The sequence below is a fragment of the Phoxinus phoxinus genome (genome assembly GCF_949152265.1).
Source record: "Phoxinus phoxinus genome assembly, chromosome: 21".
NCBI lineage: Eukaryota > Metazoa > Chordata > Actinopteri > Cypriniformes > Leuciscidae > Phoxinus > Phoxinus phoxinus.
Genome location: NC_136896.1, coordinates 10,764,475 through 10,787,066, shown reverse-complemented (window position 1 = coordinate 10,787,066; position 22,592 = coordinate 10,764,475). Strand labels below are relative to the sequence as shown.

Here is a 22,592-nt window from a genome sequence, read left to right as displayed (position 1 = left end):
TCACTTCAACATTCCAGTCTGTAACTTTAGTTTAATTTGTTATAATGTATCCGTGTATGAGATATCACACTTTGATCCTTTAATATTCAGCATCCTTGCAAATTATATTATGACTAGCTGAAAGCACATCATAATTTTGCTATAATGATTGTTTTGCATTTTTATTTGTCTTAAAGAGACAGTTTGCCTAAAAATTAAAGTTATATCTTCATCTTATCATCCTTGTGTCATTCCAGTATTCCTTCTTCCATGGAACACGAAATTAGTTTGACAGGATGTTCACGTTGTGCTTTTCCAAATAATGAAAGTGAATGGTGACAAGGGGCTGTCAAGTCCCAAAAAGGACAAAAAATCATCCTAAAACTGCTCAACATGCCCTATTCTAAAGGCCCGTTCACAGCGAGAATGGCAGCTATAAATATAACAATAACTATCATCCACACCAACACAATAAGGTTTGGTTTTATTTTAAGCCCACGCTGCAGTTGTCATTGCTGCTTTGCATGCTAGAGCTCATTGAAGTCAGATGGGTTCTGATTGGCTGTCAAAGTTTGTATTGTTCATCAGCTGAAAAAAAAAGAAGATTTGAAACTGATTCCAATTATATTGTTCCTCTATGTCATTACCATTATAACTGTGGTGTGATATCCTTATTCTCATTAAGGCCTTTTCATTCCAAGAACGATAATTATAGAGATAACTAAAAGCAGATAAGCAGATCATTTTCTTTTGCTGAGCAGATAATTTGCTATATGTAGCTCTCTATCAGAGTTCATTGTAAAGCATTATATTTCAGCCATATTCATCCGCACAGTCACGCAGAGCCGAAGCACAACCAAAACCACGTTCTTCCGCAAAAAAATAGTTTTTAACCACTAGAGAGCCAAAAGTTACATAGTGTACCAGGCAGGTGGATTCTCATTGGCTGTCAATGTTTTATTGTTCTGAGAGTGATTCCAATTATATTGTTGCTCTGTGACACAAGCTTTTGAAAACGGGTTTCAAATTGTTCGCGTTTTTGAAAACTATAGTGTTATCTTCCACATGTAAACAAAAAAAATGTGAATTTGTGAAAACAGTGCATCATGCACATGCATACGTGTTCAGTCTATAGGCTGATTTTTTTATAATTATATAATTTTTTATAATTTAAAATTATTTTATTCGTACATAACACGCGTGGTGTTACTTTTCAAAGTGACATCGCCAACTACTGGCCTAACATGCATAGTACAGCCTTTTTAGTTGTTTTCGTGGATCCGTAAGATTCTTTTGACAATGTTGACATCTGTATGCGGAAAAAAGTTTTTAGTACATTGTTGTCGTGTAAACGTACCCTCAGATTTCGGCGAAAAAAATTAACCGCTCGCATTGTATAGGAAAAAAAAGCATCAACATTCTGGTAAACATCAGCCACAACAACATGAAGGTGAGTAAATGGTGACAGAATGAACTAGCCTATTCCTTTAATTAGCAGGCTTGTGTGACTTGATTAAATGTGGTGAAGACCAAAGATCTATTTAATGTTATTATATAGATCAGTGGGTGAGACGCTTGTGCACACTACGGTTTAATGACAGCATTGTGTTGACGTCTGGTAAATGCTGTCAGGAACAGGCCTACAGTTATTGTGGTTAGACTTCTATGAGGCCATGCCTCTTAAAGACTCTTTGTGAATTTTGTTTTCATGAGATAAGACAGGGAGGGAAGGAAGATAGAGGGAGGAAAAAGGGATAGTGGGAGGAGGGAGATGGCATTTTAAGGAGTATTGCATGATTTCTCCTGTAATAAAACACTGAGTGGGTGACATATTTGTCTTTGTCGTATGATGCTTTGTTTGTGTGTAACATAACATAGCAGAGACGAGCGCTGTAATGCTGTTTACATGATGAGAACTGGTGCACAGAACTGCGTAGATGACATGAACGTGCACGTTTTGAGTTCAGGATATAGCTTTGGGTTGTGGTTTCGGATAATACAGTGCTTCGAGCCTTCAGAATTCACTGTTAGTATCACACAACTGTTGATTCTGGCATATTCGGTGTCCATTTTACATGAAAATGCTTTTGTGTGGATATTTGAGCCTGTGAACCTGAACTACGAGGCTTAGTTCAAACTCTTGTTCCCATTTAAATGATGTGATGCAATAGCAGGGTGTGATTACATGTGAGAGCATCTAGAATTTCCATAAGAATTAAGCACCAAAGCACCATGCATTTAAATCCGATAGATGGCCAAATATACCTGAACGAAGTATTTAAACCCGTTCTCTTTTCTTATCCCTCCGGTTTCCTCCTTTCCCGCCTTGATTTCTCTCTTCAAAGGCAGTTCATGGAACCAGATCTCACCCTTGAGGTCCGGCATGATACCAGCATGTTTCCGGACCCACCCACGGGCTCCGCTGCCCGGGCCGGTGCTCAGAACGTGTCAGTGTTCCAGAAATTTGCTGGAGACACAGGGACGTCTCGTGCATCTTAATAAATACAGCCTGCGCGCTGGAAGCAGCTCCAAAGGCGTCCCAGAATGAGAGATCAGCACTTTTTTTTCCAAACGGGTCCTTGAGTTCATGCCCTCATTACGCTCACTTCTGAAGAGAGTCAACAGGGAAGCAGCATGCTTATTATTAGTAAACGAAGAGAGAAGATCGGAGCTGAAATACAGAGAAAAAGAGCCAGGACTCAGCGCTTTTCTTGGGATTGGCCTGGAATAGAATCGGGTTCCAGAAGGATAAATCAAAAAAATCCCTTCTTTTTTTTTCTTCTTAAACCTTCCAAGACGGACCTACAATGAGCTCTGAGGTTATTAAGAGAAGATGTATGCTTCTGTAGACCATGAATTGGGCAACGCTGGATCCTCTAATCTAAAATAGTTGCTGTTACCATGTAAACGAATGTGCCAAAGGCTGTCCACTCCCATGAAGCTTTGCAAATTATGTAACCGTCTCCACTTATATTGCTCATATTTATTTATTTATTATAAATGTCTTTAAATCCGTAGATATATTGTACTTATGTCTTTTGTTCAATTACATCATTTGCATTGATTTATGAGACAAATCCCTGACAACATTCAAAAGAAAACTCATAACTTTATCATCATAAAAAACAATTCTATGCTTTTACTTTGCCTTTAATCCCTCCCCATTCTAGCTGATGGTGCTCTAAGCAATGTCTGAAACTTTGTATTTTGAGCACTTGTGTTTGTTTGCCTCTTCACGATGAACCGCTTGCTGTATCCCTCATTTCCTCAGTCGCTTTGGATAAAAGCTTCTGCTAAATTAATAAATGTAAATGTCAATTAATATTTAATTGCCTTGTAAAAGACCTTTAATATTTCATTTTATTATTTATGTATTTCATTTATTTAACAAACTTTGTAGTAAATCTAAATGGAGGCCTATTTATTTATTTCCTGCTATTCATCCGTTCATTAATTAATTAATTAATTTATTGCTATTCAATCATTCATGAATTTTATTTATTTAATATTGAATTTAAGTTAAGTAATGTAGTGATTTATCTTGAAGCTGGTTGGGTTCAAAGTCTTTACTGAGGAATTTTTGAAATCCCAATGTAGAAAATGAATGAGAAAAATACTTCCGGAACCAAGACTGCTAAAAAAGTGGGCAATCATTATTGCACTCAACAGACTTGCAGAGAACAGATCTGATAGCTAAACAAACACACCAAGCTTCAACTGAGTGGTAAAACTGCTCTAACTTGTAATCTGGCTACTTTCAACTTGGCCATGTTTAGAGTGTAATCTGCGCAACAATGCTATCGCCATATCTGTGTTTAGGGCTGGTTAACTCAGGCACAGAGGACGTGATGTCAAGATGGCTTGATGATTCTATGCTTATCTTTTAGCAGGAGTGTCAGATGTAATTTGTCCGGGGTTTAGATTGTCAAGTCTGAGCTGGCCAAATAATGCAGTTGAGCTGGTTGCAATTGAGTCAGTGGTGTTTCAGATCCTCTCTTGCTCAACGCTTTTCTGGTTGAGAGTTCTGATGGACTCAAGTAAAAACAATGTTTTGTTATGCCGCTGACATCTTGTTATGACTATTGCAGCACAAAATCTCAAAATTATGTGAATGCATGTTCAGCCGGCACAATGACTGTATAAATTGCAACAGAAGTCAATCACAGTGAGACAGAGTCGTAGATGCCAACTGCTGATGGCGGTGCTGTGTGTTTGAAGTCTTATCTGTATATGATTTCAACTGTATGTCTATTTTCCAAGTTAGTGTCACTTTGTTTCTGTATCGCCATTCATATATTCCCCTTTCATGACAGTATAATGGCAAGAAAATGGTTTGAAGTTAGTCCCCTAGATTTGACCCATATTAATGGCCCTTCGATGGCCAGGAGAAGATGAAGATTAAACAGTGTGGACTGAGTCCCTTCAATCAGTCTTGTCATCACTCATTTATCCTTCACTGAATGAATGAGGTCAGAGGCAGCGTGGCCAGACTAAACAGAGGTGAGCCAATCATATAAGCACATGCTTATTCAAATTAAATTAACATTAATGCAATGTTTATGTAACCTATGTGTGTTTAAGGTTAAGTTTAGATTATTTATTTTTTGTCCGACTTCCATTTGCATTGTTGGCCGCATTGTTCTTTATTTATTGACAGGATGATAAACATGCTTATAATCAAATTAGTGCCCATTAGACATGAGTTTTGTAGCTTCATGTTCATATCTCTGAGGTCATCTTTACTTCCATTTAAATCTAGGATTTCCCTCATGCTTACCAACGCTGCATTTATTTGATAAAAAATACAGTAAAATCAGAAATATTTTGACATGTTATTGCAATTTATTTAACATACATTCTTTTATGATTATTTTTAGGGGTGCAACGAATCGTTGATCCGTGATCTGTACGGACCAGGTCCCACAGTTTGGCACGCAGATTAATTAATTTTCACATTCAAATTCACATTCATTTTAAACCATTCCAGCGCAAGAAGATGCAAAAGAGAACTCAAGTTTTCAGTGCGCACAGCCGCACACATCGAAGCGTGCACACACAGAGATGAGAACTGATTCCGCTTTCGCTTGAACGGACACATATACACAAAATTATGTCAAAATACCCATCTCGGCAAGTATTCTAGTAAACACAGTTCGTCATGACTCAAAACCGTAAAATGATTTGAACCATGAGTTTTATATCCGTTTTTAGCATCTTCATTGTAATGTGATCCTTCAGAAGTCATTCTAATATGCTGATTTGGTGCTAAAGAAACATTTCTTATTATTATCAATGTTGAAAACAGCTGCTTAATAATTTTGGAAACATTTGATTCATGTTTCAGGAATCAGGATTCACTTTTATGAGATTCAAAAGAACAGACTTTTTTAAATAAATATTTTCTAACACTATAAATGTCTTTTTTAATCTTTCCGACAGTGTATATGGGAGCGTAACTCTGAAAGCTGATCAAATAAACTATAACAATTAAAGCTTACAGTATTCTCTTCCAGGAAAATGGAGTAAAATATTAATGATTAATTTTGTGCACAGGGGTGTATTACATTTTTATTCTTTTTTTGCCAATAGCAAGTAGAAAATATTTTTTTGCTTGACTATAATGTGAACTAAAGACTTTGGCTATTTAAAAAATAGCTCCAGCCCTTCAGTACGCCCCACCATGCACAATGTCGTGTTTTAATTGGAAACACATCAACACGGGATGGAAAACTGTCAAATCAGTTCAGGGGATCTTTAAAGTGAGTCATTCCAAATGAAATTGCACTAAAAACAATAGGTTACCACTTGGATTACTAAACCATTTTCCTGACAATTTTAAAACTTGGTCAATGTTCATGCATGTTAATGAAGTTAATCGTTGACATTTTTCAAAACATTTGCCATACAGTCTTTTTCACAATATTCAATGTTTCAATGTTCCTATGTAAATATTAAAGAGACATAAGCACTGTGTGAAAAAGCACTCCTTAGCCAAACAAATTAGCAAAACTATATATAATATATATGTATCCGAGGGCTTTGGGTTATCGTTCACACAAATGAACTCTAAATTGAAAATTAAATACAGTAACACTGTATGCAAAACTGTCACTGGCGCTCCAAAACTGTTATTTATTATTATCATCTGCGCAGCAAATGACATTCAAAGTCAAAATGCTGTGCACGTGTTGAAGAGGAACAACGTAAACAAATAAACCATACAGTCCAACTACAATCACAGCCAAGACATAAGTAGCACAGCAGAAGTATAGTGAGAAAGCAAAAAAACTGGGGAGGGTTTCTAAGTTTAAATCAGTGTCTTTTGTGTCTGTAGACAGTAGAAAGGAGAAATGGGAGAGGCTGGGTGAGAAAAGTTTGTTTTATGCCCTAGTTTCTTTGTTATTTTTATTTAAAACACCATAAAGTCAACATGAAGTCTTATCTTTTTGCTTGCTTTATGCACGTTCCTGCTCTTATTGTGCATGATTCATCGGTGCACAGTTTTTTCCCCCCTAGTAATAAATGGTATCTGTAATCTTTTATTAAAATGTACTTCCTCCACCTCTGAAACCACTTCCCATTTCGTCTGATGTCATAAATCGCTCTTACTTTTCAGTCCCTCCCCTAGAAACTATATAACTCCTACTTTTTATGGTTCAATCATCACTTGGAAATTACACCGTCAGTGTTGGGTAAATTACTTGCAAATTGTAGTCCCTTAATAAATACAAATTATATGATACAAATTATAGTTAGTGACATTGTCTATTAGATTACACATTTTAGATAAAATAATCTGAATATTTTTTGATTACGGTACTTAAGATTACTTTTGTCCTAACTTTTTTTATAACATTGGTTTGAATAGTATAACTTTGTACCATATATATAAAAATACAAAGAGAAAGAAAATATATTTTATTATTATTTATTTGATGTTGTCAAAAACATAAAGTACTTAGTTTAAACATTACATTGTGTCATGCTTTCCAAAAGTAGGGTTAAGGGGGGGGGGGGGGGGAATCAATTCATTCTGAATCATTTACTGCCATTTTTTGAATATTAAGTAATGTAATCAATAAAAACGTAAAAACTAGTATTTTAAAATGTAATAAAATCTAAGTACAAGTATAATTTTTTTTAGATCTAATTACATAATCCAGATGACATATAATCAGTTACTACATAGCACTGTACACTGTAAAAACGAAGTTGTTCAATTTGCTTAATTTAACTGTATCATGTATAAGTTGAGTCTTTATTACAAAAGTGTTTCTTACTTATTTTGAGCCGCATTTATTTAAGCCATTAAAGTTTTGTTAACTTAATTGTATCTGTGATCTGAGGAACAGTGTACTCCCAAAGTGCATTGCGGTTTAAATAAATTAAGCACTTTTTAAAAGCAACCTATTTATTACTTATCTTCCTTTAAAACAACAAATAACTGTGATTTTATTGTTGCATCACTGAATCAGCAGGAAGATAATTATGTAAAGAATAATTGACGACAGCCTGTTTTTTATTATTAGAAATTATTAGAAAATAATCCACCCCGAGGTGGTAATGTGACCACAACACGAAGCGTAGTGCTTTTTTTATTTTTTTTATAATTCAACAGACTGGAGTCACTTATTCCACTTATACTACAGTTACCACACCTGAAGACATTGTTCAAATGATTCAACGGTAGCAGTTTAATGCAGTTTGCAACGGTCAAGCATTCAACAGCCCAGTATTATAAAGTAATGTAAATGAAGTTCCAAGTGCCCAATCAAAAGGAAAACCATTTTAGAAAATCAACATCAATTTATGAAGTAAACCTATGTGATGTTCTCTCAACATTTTCAGTTGTATATTATTTGGTTACTGTTAAAGAATAATCTTCTTTTTGTTATCTTATTGTTATCCAATTTATTTTATTTTATTTCAGCTTTATTCAGTAAAGTTTAATTTAATATTAAAAACAGTGGTGTGCATTGTTTTATGGAGTACTCGGGGTGTAGGCTGTAGATGACACAGCAAGTCTGTAGAGTGCTGATTTCATCTCCATGAGATAAGATTCATGGCCCAAGGCAGTTTAGTCATGTTCAAAGGTATTGCAGTGTTTTTCAGAAGAATAGATTATGTGATCCATAGCTGCACCCTAACACGGCTTTGTGTACTGTAGCTAAGAGGTTACTCTGCTCTACTCCATGTATACAATATGAAAGCAGTCAAATGTATTTGACCGTAGATCCCTACAAATCTCATCCATAACTCGGTCTCTCTCGAAAATTGTGATTATAAATGGTCCAGACAAAAGAAAACATTTTGACTCCTTCTGATAAGGAGTAATTGTAGGAAATGGAATTTGTAACCCAGTTTTTCTGAGCAATCTGATTTTCTGTTGCCAGTGATCCTGATTGCTTAATCTAAATAAACTGAAAAGCATAAAGTGAAGCCAGTGCGGCCAGACCATAATGCAACATTCCTGGGTCAAGAGATATATTAGGCCATATGTAGTAAAATGTTCTTGTTGTTGGCTAATAGGATGGATGTTTAAGAGCATGTGTGATCGGCATTATGCTGAAACGTGACAGTATGTTTTAATTTATGTAGTACAGAATTATATATAATTGATGCAATTTTACTGAGTAATCTCATTTGGGTGGGCGGGCATATATTTGTTTTTAGTAAAGATTCATTGTGGTTGTTGCGTTTGAGAGGAATTGAAGCCAGACTATTATGATATCTCATTAAACATGATGAAACCAGTCTTTAATTCTGGTGATGTTTAAAGAAGCTTGTATGTTTTTGTGCGGAAGCAGTTCTGATTATGTAGCCATTTTGTTTTGATTTTATGTTCACTGGCAAAAATCATCAAATAACAGAGTTCATGGACTGTGCTGGTAATGCTGAGTAGGTAACATTATAGTAGGTAATATTGTAGTATATTTTCCAAGTAGAAAAATATGTAATAGTTTTAAAAGGATTGACTTGGCACATCTCGTTCGTGACAAGTCTGCAACTTTTATGAGCGCAGCACATTGCAGTTTCTCATTTAACATGCAAAAAAGGGGCATTTTCAAAGTGCCATGGTTATAGTAGTGGGCAATGGCCTTTTTAATTCAGTATTACCTGGCGACCTCTAGTCATTTGTAATAATTGCGGAGGTTGTCTGTGATCTTAATCCTACGTGAATCGGCCATGTCTGTCATTTGTGAAGTAAAAATTCCCCCGCAAATGACCTACCATATTTCGCCGAACACAGAGGTCCCATGATAATATTAGTCCCGGTCGAATCGGCTGTGATTTGGCGGGGTCATATATCTTTTTTTTAAGGTTTTTTGTTTCCTGTGCGCTTTTTTTATCCATCTTTCACTGCGTTGGAGTGTTTTGATACTATGGGTGCTGGGTCATATCGCTATACACCATACAACTATACAATTTGCGGAAAGAGAAAGCTGAAAACCATCAGAAGAGCAAAAACAAAAAGAATGATTATATTGGCGATGGATGACATGTATAGCAGCATGCGGTAAAGTACATTATTCTCTTTATGATATATCATACAGCTAGACCTATAACGACAAAACATTTCCAAGCAATAGCCTATTGCCATCATATCCGGGAGATAAGTCAGTAAATTCGAGTAAAATCACAGGCTTCGCTTATCCCGTGCGAATGGACCACATGAAATTTACGATGTGAGGGGGGGTAATTTCTAAATCACACAGGGTCCCCAGATAATACTAATCCAGGGCGAATAGGGTCATAGATAGGGGTGAAAATATTTAAAGATGGATGTTGTACAGTGGATATTTGTTTATAGCAAGAGCTGTACTTATTCAAATCCATTTACTTAAAATCTCAAGCAACTGTATAGTACAGATCCATCTTTTACTTGTTTATTGTGTATCCAGCATGCATATTGACCTATGTGACATTGAGTGTTTTTGTGAAGTGCTCTTTTTAGAGGTATATAAAAGATCAATGCTTCTGTTCTGCTTTTCTGCGGCCTCAGGATGGTTAGTGACACCTGTTCCCTTTAAACAAGAATAGAGAGTTTTGTGCAAAAAGCAAACACCAAAAAACATGCCATCACTGCGGTGATTGCCCTCCCACATGGCCGAAAGCCCGTCATTTTAGAGATTGAGGGTTTGACTCGGGAATCAAATAAATGATGTGCTGTGACACGTCGCCTTGAGCTGAGCTAAGTATATGAGCCACAGCTGGAGCCTGGCTGTATTTTAAGTGTCAGACAGGAATTGCCTGTAAAAATCAAACCACTTAGGACACTAACGCAAGCCAGAGCGGCATCCAAATGCTCCTCGTCCACCCAATTTAAACTCGTGTTTATTATGCCTCTGATACAGCAAACGCTCTGTGGCTTTGATTCTGGGAAGAGCGATGCTTAACCTTACAATTTACCACAAGCATGTGTCTAAAATCAGTTCAATAGCCACTCTAGACAAACAAGCACAGCGACAATGTACACAGTGTGAGATGGTTTTATTGAAGTCTTCCTCATTCCATCAAACACTTGCTCTGCGGATCAGCCGCAAAAAGAATTGCTTTGTCTGACTGCAAACTGAAAGTCCAGAAATAGAGTAGGGTTTACAAAACACCATCAAACACCTTTATTTGCAATCATTGTTTGTCCTGGAATGAGGAAGTGTTTTATTTTGCATCAGAGAGAAATCCCCTCTTTGCTGCAAAGATCTGGCTTTTGTTTTTTTTGCCTATTTTCTGACACTGCCCGTTTGGTCGGTGACTGTCGTGTGATAGACAGTCTAAAGAGTCACTGTCAAACCCAGGTTTCATTACTCTGAGGAAGTGTGAGCGGTTCTAGAGCTTACAGGGATGTAACATTCTCGTTCTCACCGTTTGCAGAGTTTAATGGGCTTGGGGCCAAACTGTATCCAACGGAAACTCGGCCCTTGTTGGACTAGAGTCAGCTGACTCCACATTCCCATGGTCCCTCCAGAGAAGGGCATCGAAGTCAATCTCTGAAAACACACCGCAAAGAAAATGTTTGGACAAACGCTCAGCTGAGCATCATGGGAAGAGAATACATGACAATATTAAAGGGATAGTTCATCCAAAAATGTTAATTCTTTCATCTTTTATTCACCCTCATGTTGTTCCAAACCTGTATGACTTTCTTCTGTGGAGCACAAAAGAGGATATACTGACAAAAGGTCTCAGTGTTGTAATGTTACAATGAATGTCAGTGGTGTACAATGTTGTTTTGGACCCCATTAACTTTCATTGATATGGACAAAAACAGTTGAAATTCTTCAAAATATTAAATTTTTATGTCTTGCTGAAGTACATTTTTTTACTTTTTTAATTTAAAAGTTACTTTATCTTTTTTTGTGTGGAAATCAACAAAGGAAGTGGAATATACGCTAGTTTACGATTTGTTGTGCGTGTTCGGATAGTTGGCTGTTCTTCGTGGGTGAGAAACCAAAACAACTTGCAAATTCTTGTGAACATGATGTTGATGCTAAGTGAAGCCACAAGCTGTTTCGGGAATATTTGCTGTTTACATTAAATGTGTTAGAACCACATTTTATGAACAAATTCCTACAAATAATAATGCCATCAAGTTTATACTTTAAAACTTTGGATCTACTTTGATACGTCATTATCTTCAAAAAGATGATCATTTAAATAATCCTATCAGTGAACATAAATATAAGCAGATATTGAATATAATTGAGGAAATATTGAACATTGAACACACTCGCATGTTATGTCCAGTGAGCTTGTTTATCTGTTTGATGTCTTTGTCAGGGATTTTATCTTTCATACAGGAGTTCTTCTCAGGAGCTATTTATGCACGCAGAGATAGATGGATAGATGTTATCTGTCTCTGAGGAGGCGGACAAGAATGTTGAAATAAATCCTGCCCTCCTTAAGCTATGACTTCCTACTGTGCTTAACATGTCTCGAAGCATGTCTTACTCTCACAGTAATTGCAGAGATATCACTATTACCATTGACTTAGTAATAATAGACAGACAGACAATAAAATATTAGCAGACAGCTTCATCATTATAGCAGCACCAACGACGTGTATGACACTTATCTTGATGGTGTCGATTTCAAAACTGAAAACAGAAACAGAATTATATGTCCTACAGGCATATATGGAAAGGATTGTTCCATATTTTATATGCATATATATATATATACACTTGTTGACAAAGGACATGTCAGTTGTTTTTTAGCATCAAGGTTTGAATTTAAAATCTGCATTTATTTTACATGTTTCACCATTTTTAATCAGTAGCTGTTTGTGTAATGTGACATTATTTTTTTATAAATATATATGTAAAAAATGTCGGTAAAGATTTATATCCATATAACACTACTAGTATCGCTGCTTGAAATTTCAAGTCAACAATCTATAAATGAATGTTATTCAGCTCATTGAAAACTGGTTATCTGCCTTAGTCATGGCAATGAGTAATCCAGTGTTACTGAAACATTCACAGCAAACTTTAATTATTTAATGGCATTCATTCTTCTCTATCCATTGTCCGAACAGCAGATCATCTGGGTTGGGACCTTGCTTGTGGAGAAGGACAGATATTGCCTAGTGTTGCATCACCAAACTGAATTGGGCCTATCCTTCCTAAAAGCAGGGTAAAACAATGTTCCACAGTTAGAGGAAAGTAAACATCACCACTGTAAAAGCCACAAGAGAAACATCGACATGGGTTGAATAGTTTTATAGGTCATCTCACTAGTTTAGAAGCGAGAGAAGTTTATATTTAACCAGTTAGGTACAAGAGGCTCGACTACAAATAGATTAAAGGGTTTTATAGTCAAGTGCCTGAAACCTCTTTATCTCTGAATATATTCCCAGTAGCAAGTGTCTTGTTGCTTTTATTAGAATGGTTATTAATTATGAAAATATGAATATGATATACGTAGTTCCTGACATGTAAATGCACCTAATGTTACGGTTAATAGTTCATCTATCCGTGCTGTGCTGTGCAATGATATACACATCTAGGCGAATGGATGTTGCTCATCATGTTTGTATTTTTTGTATTTTAGCATCGCTCGAATCCACTGTTGACCAAATAGCATCCTGGACCAGAACTTTCAGTTTTTAAGATGCTGAGTACTATTTATTTAACATTATAATTGCTCAAAATGTGAATGCTGGAGATCAAATCTCTCATCTTCATGTCATTGTTGCATTACATAAATATCATTTGAATCCAAAAATTTTTTTAAGTATGATGACCAAATATTTAAATGAACAGGAGAGTGATTGTTAGTAAGTTAACTAACAACCAGCACTCACTCATTTGTCCTTTACATACCACAAAACGAAGACAAATGGCATATCTTAATTGGACTGAATGGAATGTGGTTGAAAGGAGTTTGATAGTTTTTGTTGTTGTTTTTGCATGCACCAGTTCTTGATAGCCTTATGTGGAGTTTTAATGAGATGTTAATGGCACATATTAATCTATACTTTGTTTCATTTCCTTTTTTGAGCTTGTATCCAGTAAGGTCATTTCTGTTGTAAGGCAGTGTGATTCACGAGAGGAGAAAAACAAAGCATGGCCCTCATAGTCAAGACTGGGATGCCCAGTTTGCTGCTGACCCCTGAGTGTGTGGGTAGAGTGACAAGGATACGTCATGGGATGTTGAGAGAGTCAGTGTGGGTAGAGTGACAAAGCCTCATCATTCACCCTACACTGACTCTCTCTACAACCCATGCCGTATCCTTCACTTAAGCTGCTGCTAACTAGCTTCACACAGACACAAAAGGCTAAATAATATGGATGTCGTCAACAATTAGCAAAACATTCAAATTAGCCAATAGAGCATTTTACATAATGAGGAAATAATCTGTTTTGTTACGAAACCTACTTGGTTTAATGTGTGTAATATACACCAATCCCTTTCAAGGTTAGTGAAGCACTGCTTGACAGGCACAAGGGATTCACCTTTGTGCTTTCAGGCATTAGTAATTTTCAACTGATTGAAAACTGCTTCATTTGAGTTGCCAGATTGGAGATCATTCTGAACTTATCAAGCATGTATTCATTTTTACTGTGACTATTTTGTAATCAGCATGAGAGGTATTTACTCGAAATCTAGGTTCAGCACAGTACATGAGATCTAATGCACTGACATACAATGGTTTTATTTATTACTTAAACTAATTATCGTGTGTGTGTGTGTGCAGTGCTGGAGCAGCTGTTGGAGCAGCTGCAGAAGTTCCTGAAGATCCTGGATGGAGAGAAGCTGAGTGGAAATGCCACAGTACAGAAGGGCCTCCTGAATGAGCTGCTGCAATCGTACAAGTCTTCCAATGGTACATACATGACAACATAATGTCTAGACTAACCATCTAACTCTACACCAAATCCTTCACAAACTGTGATCTGCAAACCATTGGTGGTCCAGGAAGGATTCAAAGTGGTCTGCGAGTTGATTGGACCAAAAGGACTAACATTAAATGACTAATCGAATCATTATTTAGTACACTACCGTTCAATAGTTTGGGGTCAGTCCATTTTTTTAATGTTTTTGAAAGAAGTCTCTTATGTTCGCCAAGGCTGTATTTATTTGATCAAACATACAGTAAAAAAAAAAAAAAAGCTGCATTTTCAGCATCATTACTCCAGTATTCAGTGTCACGTGATCCTTCAGAAATCATTCTAATATTCTGATTTGCTGCTCAAGAAACATTTCTTATTATTATCTGGGCAGTGCTGCTTAATATATGCATAAAATGTTATTATCATTAACCATTTTGTCAACCAATTAACCATAAAAATGTTTTAGGATTCCTTGTTGAATAGAAAGAAATAGAAAAACAGCATTTATTTGAATTAGAAATCTTTTGTAAAATTATACATGTCTTGTTTGATCAATTTAAGGCATCCTTGCTAAATAAAAGTAATGATAGTGTACATAATGATTTTGTCTTCTGTTGGCAATTTCCCACTGATTTGGGGTGTCCGCATTTTTTTTTTTTTTTACGTTGAATCAGGTTTTCTACCTGAAAAAGCCAGTGATGTCCCTCTCTCTTTACCCTTGTCAATAAAAAATAAGTAAAAGGCCCAACAAAAATGACCGTTTCATACATATTTATTTATTTAATTTCAGCATACACTTGCGTAGCACAATTGTTCTCATGGGGAACAACACATGTATAACTTGTGTGTTGTTTATTGAATCTGCTCGGTTCTGTCTTATTAAGGAGCCTGTTATTTTGGTCCATCCATTTGCTTCTTTCTTCACACAAGCATGGCTGTAGGTTTTTCATGTTCTGGTCTCGGGCTTGTGCACTTCCTCCCCTGGCTTCAAGCTGTATCATTTTCCAAGGCTGTTTTTATCCTCTAGGGACACTCACTTCCTTTTAGTAGCAGCTTATAAATAGCTTTCATTTCCATCCTCCAAATCCCAATCTGTTTTCACTGTACCATCGAAACATGTTTTTGTTTCATCACAGGGTTTTATTTCCCCTTGAAAAATATATCAAAGCCTTGTTACCTGTGGATTGCCACATCTTATCTTTTATGCTTAATTTAGTTCTTCTGAATAATTGTGATGATCCAAAAAATGTCCTAAAATGTTTTTGTTGCCAAGCAAGCTGTAAATCCATCTCCCACAGGCTGGGACTAAATCAGCACTTTTATTATGATAGAATATGACCTCTCTGTGTCTCCCACTGGCCTGCCTTTGATGTGTACAGAAGGAGGGGCCCTGGAGATGCCTTTGGACCCTTACACAAGAGAAGTGTGAGACAAAACTCTCACTGTTCTTCTCCATAATAGAAATCTCTTACATGTTCAGTAAAATACGTGAGGGATGAAAGCGTCCAGAATCTAAAAAAGCATTGAATACGAGGAAGGAGGGGGATGAAAAGTCAAAGAAGTCTTTGGCAAGTCCAGGCAAGGTTAAATGAGTGGAGTGAAGAGTATCTTTACTACAGCAAGTTAACATTCACATTTAGGCCACACATTTATTGCATAAATAAGCAAAGTTCCTCATGTTCACACAGGTGTCCTAGCAGAGAAACCACAGGTGTAGATCATCACATTAACTATAAACATGTTTTACTAATGTTTGACCAACTATAAAATGTCCAAATTTTCTGTCTTCAATTCGAACAGTATATGTATTGTTTTATCATTTATTACCTATAAACTTATTTTACTGATATTGTTCGATATTGGATATTGTACTCATTTCTCCATTTAAAAATCTAAAAAAGTATTGTCTCTGCCATCATCTAATGCTCACTTAAAGGAATAGTTAACCCAAAAATGAAAATTCTGTCATCATTTACTCACCCTTATGTTGTTCCAAACCTGTATGAATTTCTTTCTTCTGCTGAACACAAAAAGAGGATATTTTGAAGAATATGGGAAACTAAACAGTTGATGGGCCCCATTGACTTACATAGTTTTTGTTTAGTTTTTTCCCCCATCAACTGTTTAGATACCGGATTTCTTCAAAATATCTTCTTTTTCTTCAAGTTAAAGAAATATCTTCAAGTTTTGGAACAACTTGAGGGTGCGTAAATGATGACCGAATTTTCATTTTTGGGTGAACTATCCCTTTAAAGTTGTTGTTGTTTTAGTTTTTTCTTAAACACAAATAATTTAATAACACTGCTAAATGTAATCTTTAGCTCACTGACACTTATGTTTAGGGGTGTGTTAGTTTTTATTTATTTATTACAAATCATATGCTTTCCTACTAATACGAAATTGCAACTTCTTAAAAAAATTAGTTTTTTCATGAGATCGGCTCGGTAAAGTGCCTAAATACTTATTTCCTGCAGTAAAAACTCTGTACAAAAAAAAACTATGTTAGGGTTCAAATTCATAATCCAGTCTTTAATATTGGTTATTTTGCAGAAGGAGATGAAGAATACATCTACATGAACAAGGTCATCGTCACAGGTCAAAACCAAGACCGAAAAGACAGAGGTGAGTCTATAATATTCTCTATAATTAACTTACAAAACTTTTGCAGGTGTGAGGATGAAAATCGCAGCTAACCTGCAAACACTTCTGTCACGTATCACAGTTGCTTATCTTGCTGTTTGACAGCGCTGCTGTGAATGTGTCATGTTTAGGGGGTGATTGGGTTATGGTTGAAGTGTTAAGCACCCCCCCCCCCCCCAACCCCCACTCCTCACCATTTCCTGTCTGTTTCTCAGTAACTCCTGTCCTCCTCTCGCTCTTTCTGCCAGACCCCCATCTGAGGCCAAGCTGCTTTGTTTAGATTTCACTAAAGAATGAGAGTAACAATAAAACCAGACTTAACATTCACATCGCAGTCGTCTACGTATCCAGAAGATGCATGCATGACTAAACTGCGGTGGCATTCTTTCAGATTCGCAAACGGCACCATTTTAATAAACACAATTTTAAAAAGGCTTATCAGCAGAACAACCCTTTGAGTTTCAGTGTTGTGAAGAGGGACTTTTTACAGTGTAATTTCCTGCCCATATGTGAAAATGTCCACAACCCTGTGCTATTTGCATCTGATAAATCAATAATAAAAATGATCTGCAATGAGTCGCTAATGTGAAACATCATATAAGCTCACGTGGACCAACAGGGAAATGTAAGTGGTGAGAATTGAATTGAATTGAATTGAATTTCAGTAAAAGGCATCACTTGATGGCGTCCTGACTCCTTGGTGACTTAGCCCTTGGTGTGCGGGTTTGGTATTTGCCTTGCGTTCCTACAGCAACCCAGATGTTACCGTTTGGAGAGGAAGTTGAAGGAATGTCTGATGGGACAGCTCTAAGAGACTGCCGCAGGCTAACCATTGATACCAGAACCGAGCCGTACAGCAGAAATATTATGCCTACTTGTTGCTTGCATACACATGCTTCTTTTTGCTGCACATGATGAACCCTTTGAAAAGTCTTTGATATATTCATTAACAGCCACTGTTGTTCTGTGTGAAAATCTATATGCTCGTCAGACAACAGACCAGAAGCCAATGGAGAACCAGGAAAACACCAGAACCCACCAGAGCCGCCGCCTCCTAGACCAGTGAGTGACCCTCAGCATCATTTCAATCTCATTTAAACACCGGCATTAGCACAAAGACACTGAAACAAAAATCAGACAACAACCAACACAGTTAACTTTCCAACCTAATGTGTTTTAAGATGTTAGTAAGACAAATGCTATACTAAATGTAATGTACTTTAAGGGTTGGGTCATTTTCAGCATGTTTCAATACATTTAGTCAAAATTCAGTGTATATTTAGTTCCATTAGATATTTTTATTCTATTTAGCTACAGTTGCAGTTAGTTTGGTTGAAAGGAGTCATTGTAGAGGAAATAAATATATTGTGATTAGGGCTTGACATTAACTTTTTTGCTCACACTTTTCCAAAGTTACTAGCCGCTCAGCATTTTCACTGGCCACAATTTTAGATTTTTTTTGTGTGACTGTGTTACACGTCACTGCTGAAATCCACCCACATTTAGCGGGTTGGTGGGCGCTAATGTCAAGCCCTGATTGTGATGTACTGTATATTGAATATTATCAAAAGTATAAAAAATTAGATGAAGCCTACTTATAATGTTTTATATGTCTTATGTTATATCACACAGCCCTATCTTTTTTAATCACACTAACTACTACAATGCAAGACACTGTGGTCATGTTGTCTTTTATTATCTGCTGTTTTACTTTCATTTGGGCCTTTTTACTTACCACTTATAGGTTATGTACATGTTTCCCACGCTCAAAAATACATTGTGTTTTTGGTTTATAAGCCACACACAAGCCAAATAACTAGTCCTGCAGTTTGATAATGAATTCTGCCTTGATTAGAAACAGTAATCACCTTAAAGGATCACATAATTCTTTTTTTAAATGAGAGATATATGAGGAAGTAAAAAACGTGGAGTCTTTGTGCTGAAATACTTTGTAGCTCCTGTATCAATCCTAGGCTGCTGGGGGAGTTTGCAGTCAGACATACAGACAGACAGGAGGATGGAGAGCATTAAAGCTCTCCAGTGAGAAGACTTTGAACTTCAGACCCATCTGCGGGGTGCTGGGTCTGATTAACAGCAGCTGCACAAGCGATCGGGGAGCTGTTTATAGAGGCTGGAGAACCGCAGTTAGAGCATGGACACGTGTGGACACGTGTGCATATATGTGGAAATGAGAGACGGTAGATGTGTTCACACCTATTAAATGAATGTTTCTCTCATTTGCCATAGAGTAGACAATATGCAGAGACAGTTTAGATATTGTTTATTACATTAGATGAATTTGTGCATTTTATTAATTGAAAATTCTGTCATATACTGTCATATGCATAATGTCATATAATCATATACTCACTCTTGTGTGTTCTAAATCTGGCTTTCTTTCTTCTGTGGAACAAAAAAGGAGAAATATTTCAAATGTACCTGCCACTCACTTTGCATTTCCCCATTTTCTTGCATTGTGTGGAAAACAGTGTACAATGTATTATTTAAAATATCTTCTTATGTGCTCAACAGAAAAAAGAAAGTCAGGTTTAAAACAGAATAAGGGTAAGTAAATGTGAGTCATTTCCCCTCTCTGGCTAAATGAGTCGGAAGTCGCAACACTCCATTTTAAGATATGGGCCGATTATGTGGAAAAACAACATAACAACGTTATATATATATATATATATATATATATATATATATATATATATATATATATATATATATATATATATATATATATAATTTAAAAGAACAGACGAAAATAATCTCCCAAAGTTTCGTAGTCCAGATAATTGAGTAAAGGTATTTAAATGACTTTTAAAGTTTACAAAGTTTTACTAAATTCGCTGGAAATGAATTTTTTTTTTCTTAACTCCTCTCGTCACCTCGCTCTGAGCATTTCCCGGGTATCCCCTGAAACGTCACTATCTCCAAATATGGTGTTACACGTTGAATAGAACCAATCAAAAAGCTTAGAAATTTACACAAACACTGATCATTTGTCAATGGGAAGCCCCGTTTCGACTGGCCGGCACGAGATTGGTCCAGCCATCCTCCTGTCAGACTCGCATCGCTCTGTGTAAACAAGCTAGCAGATCTCCTCAGAAAGATTAAATATTATAAATTTGAGAAATGTTGTGTTGTATATTAATGTCTTTGGCCAAATTAAGCTGTAAAATAAATAGTTTATCCCTTTAAATTCCATGGATTTTGAAAGATATCAACAAAAAACGGGCAAAAAACTTTAAAAGCTATTTTCTCAGGTTTTCAATTGGAAAAGAGGGTAGACGACCATAATTCAAATGTGTATATCTTTACAACCATTCAAGGTGTGACTTTGACTAGGATATCATTTGAAAGCTTATGGTCTCCTCACAATCCCTAAGGTGGATGATTAGCCTCTACCGAATCTTCCACACATTCCACATTGGCATTCATCTCCAATGCTTCCTCTGCATCACGTTCCTCCTGTGTATCTTTGTTCTTGGGCAGTCTGAGTAAGCAGGTCCAAAGCGAGCCACTTTTTGGAAAACCAGTCATCTGTCTGCGAGGCTTCCACTTGTCACCACAAATTACATATTCCAGGGTCAAATTGCGGTTGACGGTGAATGCAGAGTTCCCCCTCACCATAGCCGTGAAGAGGGCACCCCTGCTATTGACGTAGTGTCCTGGCATGGCCGTCCATTGACCCGTAGTGAGGTTGTAGCAGTCCATGAGGCAGCGCAGGAAGTCATCACATGGGCCGTTCCTCATGACATACAGGTTGTCGCCATGAGCCACCATGCAGTGTCCGTAACTCTGAGGCTTGACCATAGTGGTGACCAGCGTCCATTCATCAGTTTTAGGTGCATATTCATAAATGTCTGTTGTATCTGGAGACTTCCAGAAGCATACAAATATCCTACGCCTGGCAACAGCGCTAGCCGGCGCAGCCACAGAACGAGGCGCGTGCTTACAAAATGTCCACACGCCTGTGGAAACATCACATGCTTCTACCGAGGACATGATCTTTTTGTCGAATTCACCTCCGATGGCATACAAGTGTCCATCCTGACCCACCAGGGTAAAGTTATACCTGGACTGCTGTGGACCATCAAATACACTCCAAGTGTTGGTTTCTGTGTCGTAACAGAAGCTTAAATCCACAGTTTCCTTGCTAACTCCCCGTACTCCTCCAACGATATACAACCGGTTCCCCACGATGGCCACCCCGGCCATGGAGGTGCTGGCGACTGTTGGCAGATCAGTCAGGTATTTCCAAGTACCCGGTTCTTCATCGAGGTAAAACACCGTCCTGTAGCAGTCCTGCAGCATCTTCATGGACGGGGAATGAGTCCCTAGAGCGACAAACGATGTTGGTGAAAGCGACTCCACGTTGTAGATCAGCTCCTCTGGGAGGGTCTTGACCATGTCTTCCAGGTCAGTGTAAGCATCGCGGATGAACACCGCAGCGCTCTGAAACAAACTCCACAAGCCGTACACCGATGCCGTGTGGTACAAAAGAATGCAGTTGTCGGTATCAAGAAGGTCTATCAAGTGCTGGACTAGAATATCCACTTGGAGGAAAGCTGCACATTCTGCGGCCTCCACTATCTCATCTGGGTCTTGCATAGCAGGGCGCTCACCCCTGGAAACCGCCATGGCTATGAGGAAGCCCCTCGCTTTCAGGCCTCCCTGCAGGTGGAACTCGTTCAGCTGGCTGTCCTTCATCCCAGAGCGGAAGAGAGCACGGAAATACTCACAGTTTTGCCCCAGGACGGCCCTGTCTATGGTGAAAACGCTCTCTTCTACCCGCACTCTCAGAACTCCAGTTGACTCTTCTCCTTGTTCTTCGTCATTTCCGTCTCTGCTCTGACCCAAACTGCAGGGAGGTCCCATAACACCTCTATCCTGCCTGTCCGTACCCAGATTACTCTGTACACGAACCATAAAGTTAGACTACATTCAAGTTAGTGTTTCTGTTTAGGTTTGACCTGTAAACAGAAGTGTGCACGCTGCACTCTCACAGCTACTTGCCGCGCTAAAAATAGCGCCACTAAAATAGCAAAGAGGCCACAGACTTCAAAATAGTAGTGGAAGATTATCGGCACTAGCACTGAAAACAGTTTTGTTCCAATGTAATGCTGGATTAATGCAATTTAAATTAAGTTAATTTGATTAAATAATTGAATTATCTAATTTTTCCACAATAGACTTGATTGATTTTGATCAGTTTTACCAGTGTTTTCTCAAATACAGAAACCCATAAATGAATGATGACAGGACAGACAGACAGTTCAGGGTGCCACTCCTAAAAAATATTATTTTCCTTCAGTACCCCTCTCTACCTCAGAAGTGTTTTGGCCCTGGTGAGTTACGTTCTTTTCTTCACTGAATTTTTGGCATGGGAACAGGGGATTTTCCATGTTCTGGGTGTTCTTTTGGTCTCATGCCCACTTGCATTTTTTCACTTTTTGTCCCAAAGACTGGTGCTTTATCATTATTTATGCCTTAGACTTGAAATCTTTCCTATATAGACTGCATTTGTTTTCTTTACTTTTTTTCTTTTCAAGCAGAAGATGGTATGATTTGTGGATTAGAATATGAAAACAAGCCTGGGGTGGAGTTCAGTCTCAACATACAGTACTGAGATTT

At 37.3% G+C, this 22,592-nt stretch overlaps 2 protein-coding genes across 3 annotated transcripts in view; one reads left to right on the top strand and one right to left on the bottom strand.

Moving 5' to 3' along the window:
* Nucleotides 1-22,592, top strand: part of afap1l2 (actin filament associated protein 1-like 2) — a 38,722-nt gene that overhangs the window by 1,475 nt on the left and 14,655 nt on the right. For both annotated transcript variants that reach the window (XM_079595158.1, XM_079595157.1), the window contains exons 2-4: nucleotides 14,177-14,305; nucleotides 16,863-16,934; nucleotides 17,944-18,014. In XM_079595158.1, coding sequence (XP_079451284.1) covers nucleotides 14,177-14,305; nucleotides 16,863-16,934; nucleotides 17,944-18,014 — 272 coding nt within the window. The remainder of the gene's footprint in view (nucleotides 1-14,176; nucleotides 14,306-16,862; nucleotides 16,935-17,943; nucleotides 18,015-22,592) is intronic.
* LOC306989432 (kelch repeat and BTB domain-containing protein 13) lies at nucleotides 16,862-21,949 on the bottom strand. The gene is made up of 2 exons (XM_079595161.1): nucleotides 20,335-21,949; nucleotides 16,862-18,073 (listed from the first exon to the last, which is right to left on the bottom strand). Exon 1 carries the CDS (start codon nucleotides 21,885-21,887, stop codon nucleotides 20,340-20,342), a length of 1,548 nt encoding a protein of 515 aa, XP_079451287.1. The 5' UTR covers nucleotides 21,888-21,949; the 3' UTR covers nucleotides 16,862-18,073; nucleotides 20,335-20,339.

Bases quoted from the DNA above. Each gene is read 5' to 3' on its own strand.
- LOC306989432 (XM_079595161.1), bottom strand. From the start codon at position 21,887: ATGGTTCGTGTACAGAGTAATCTGGGTACGGACAGGCAGGATAGAGGT.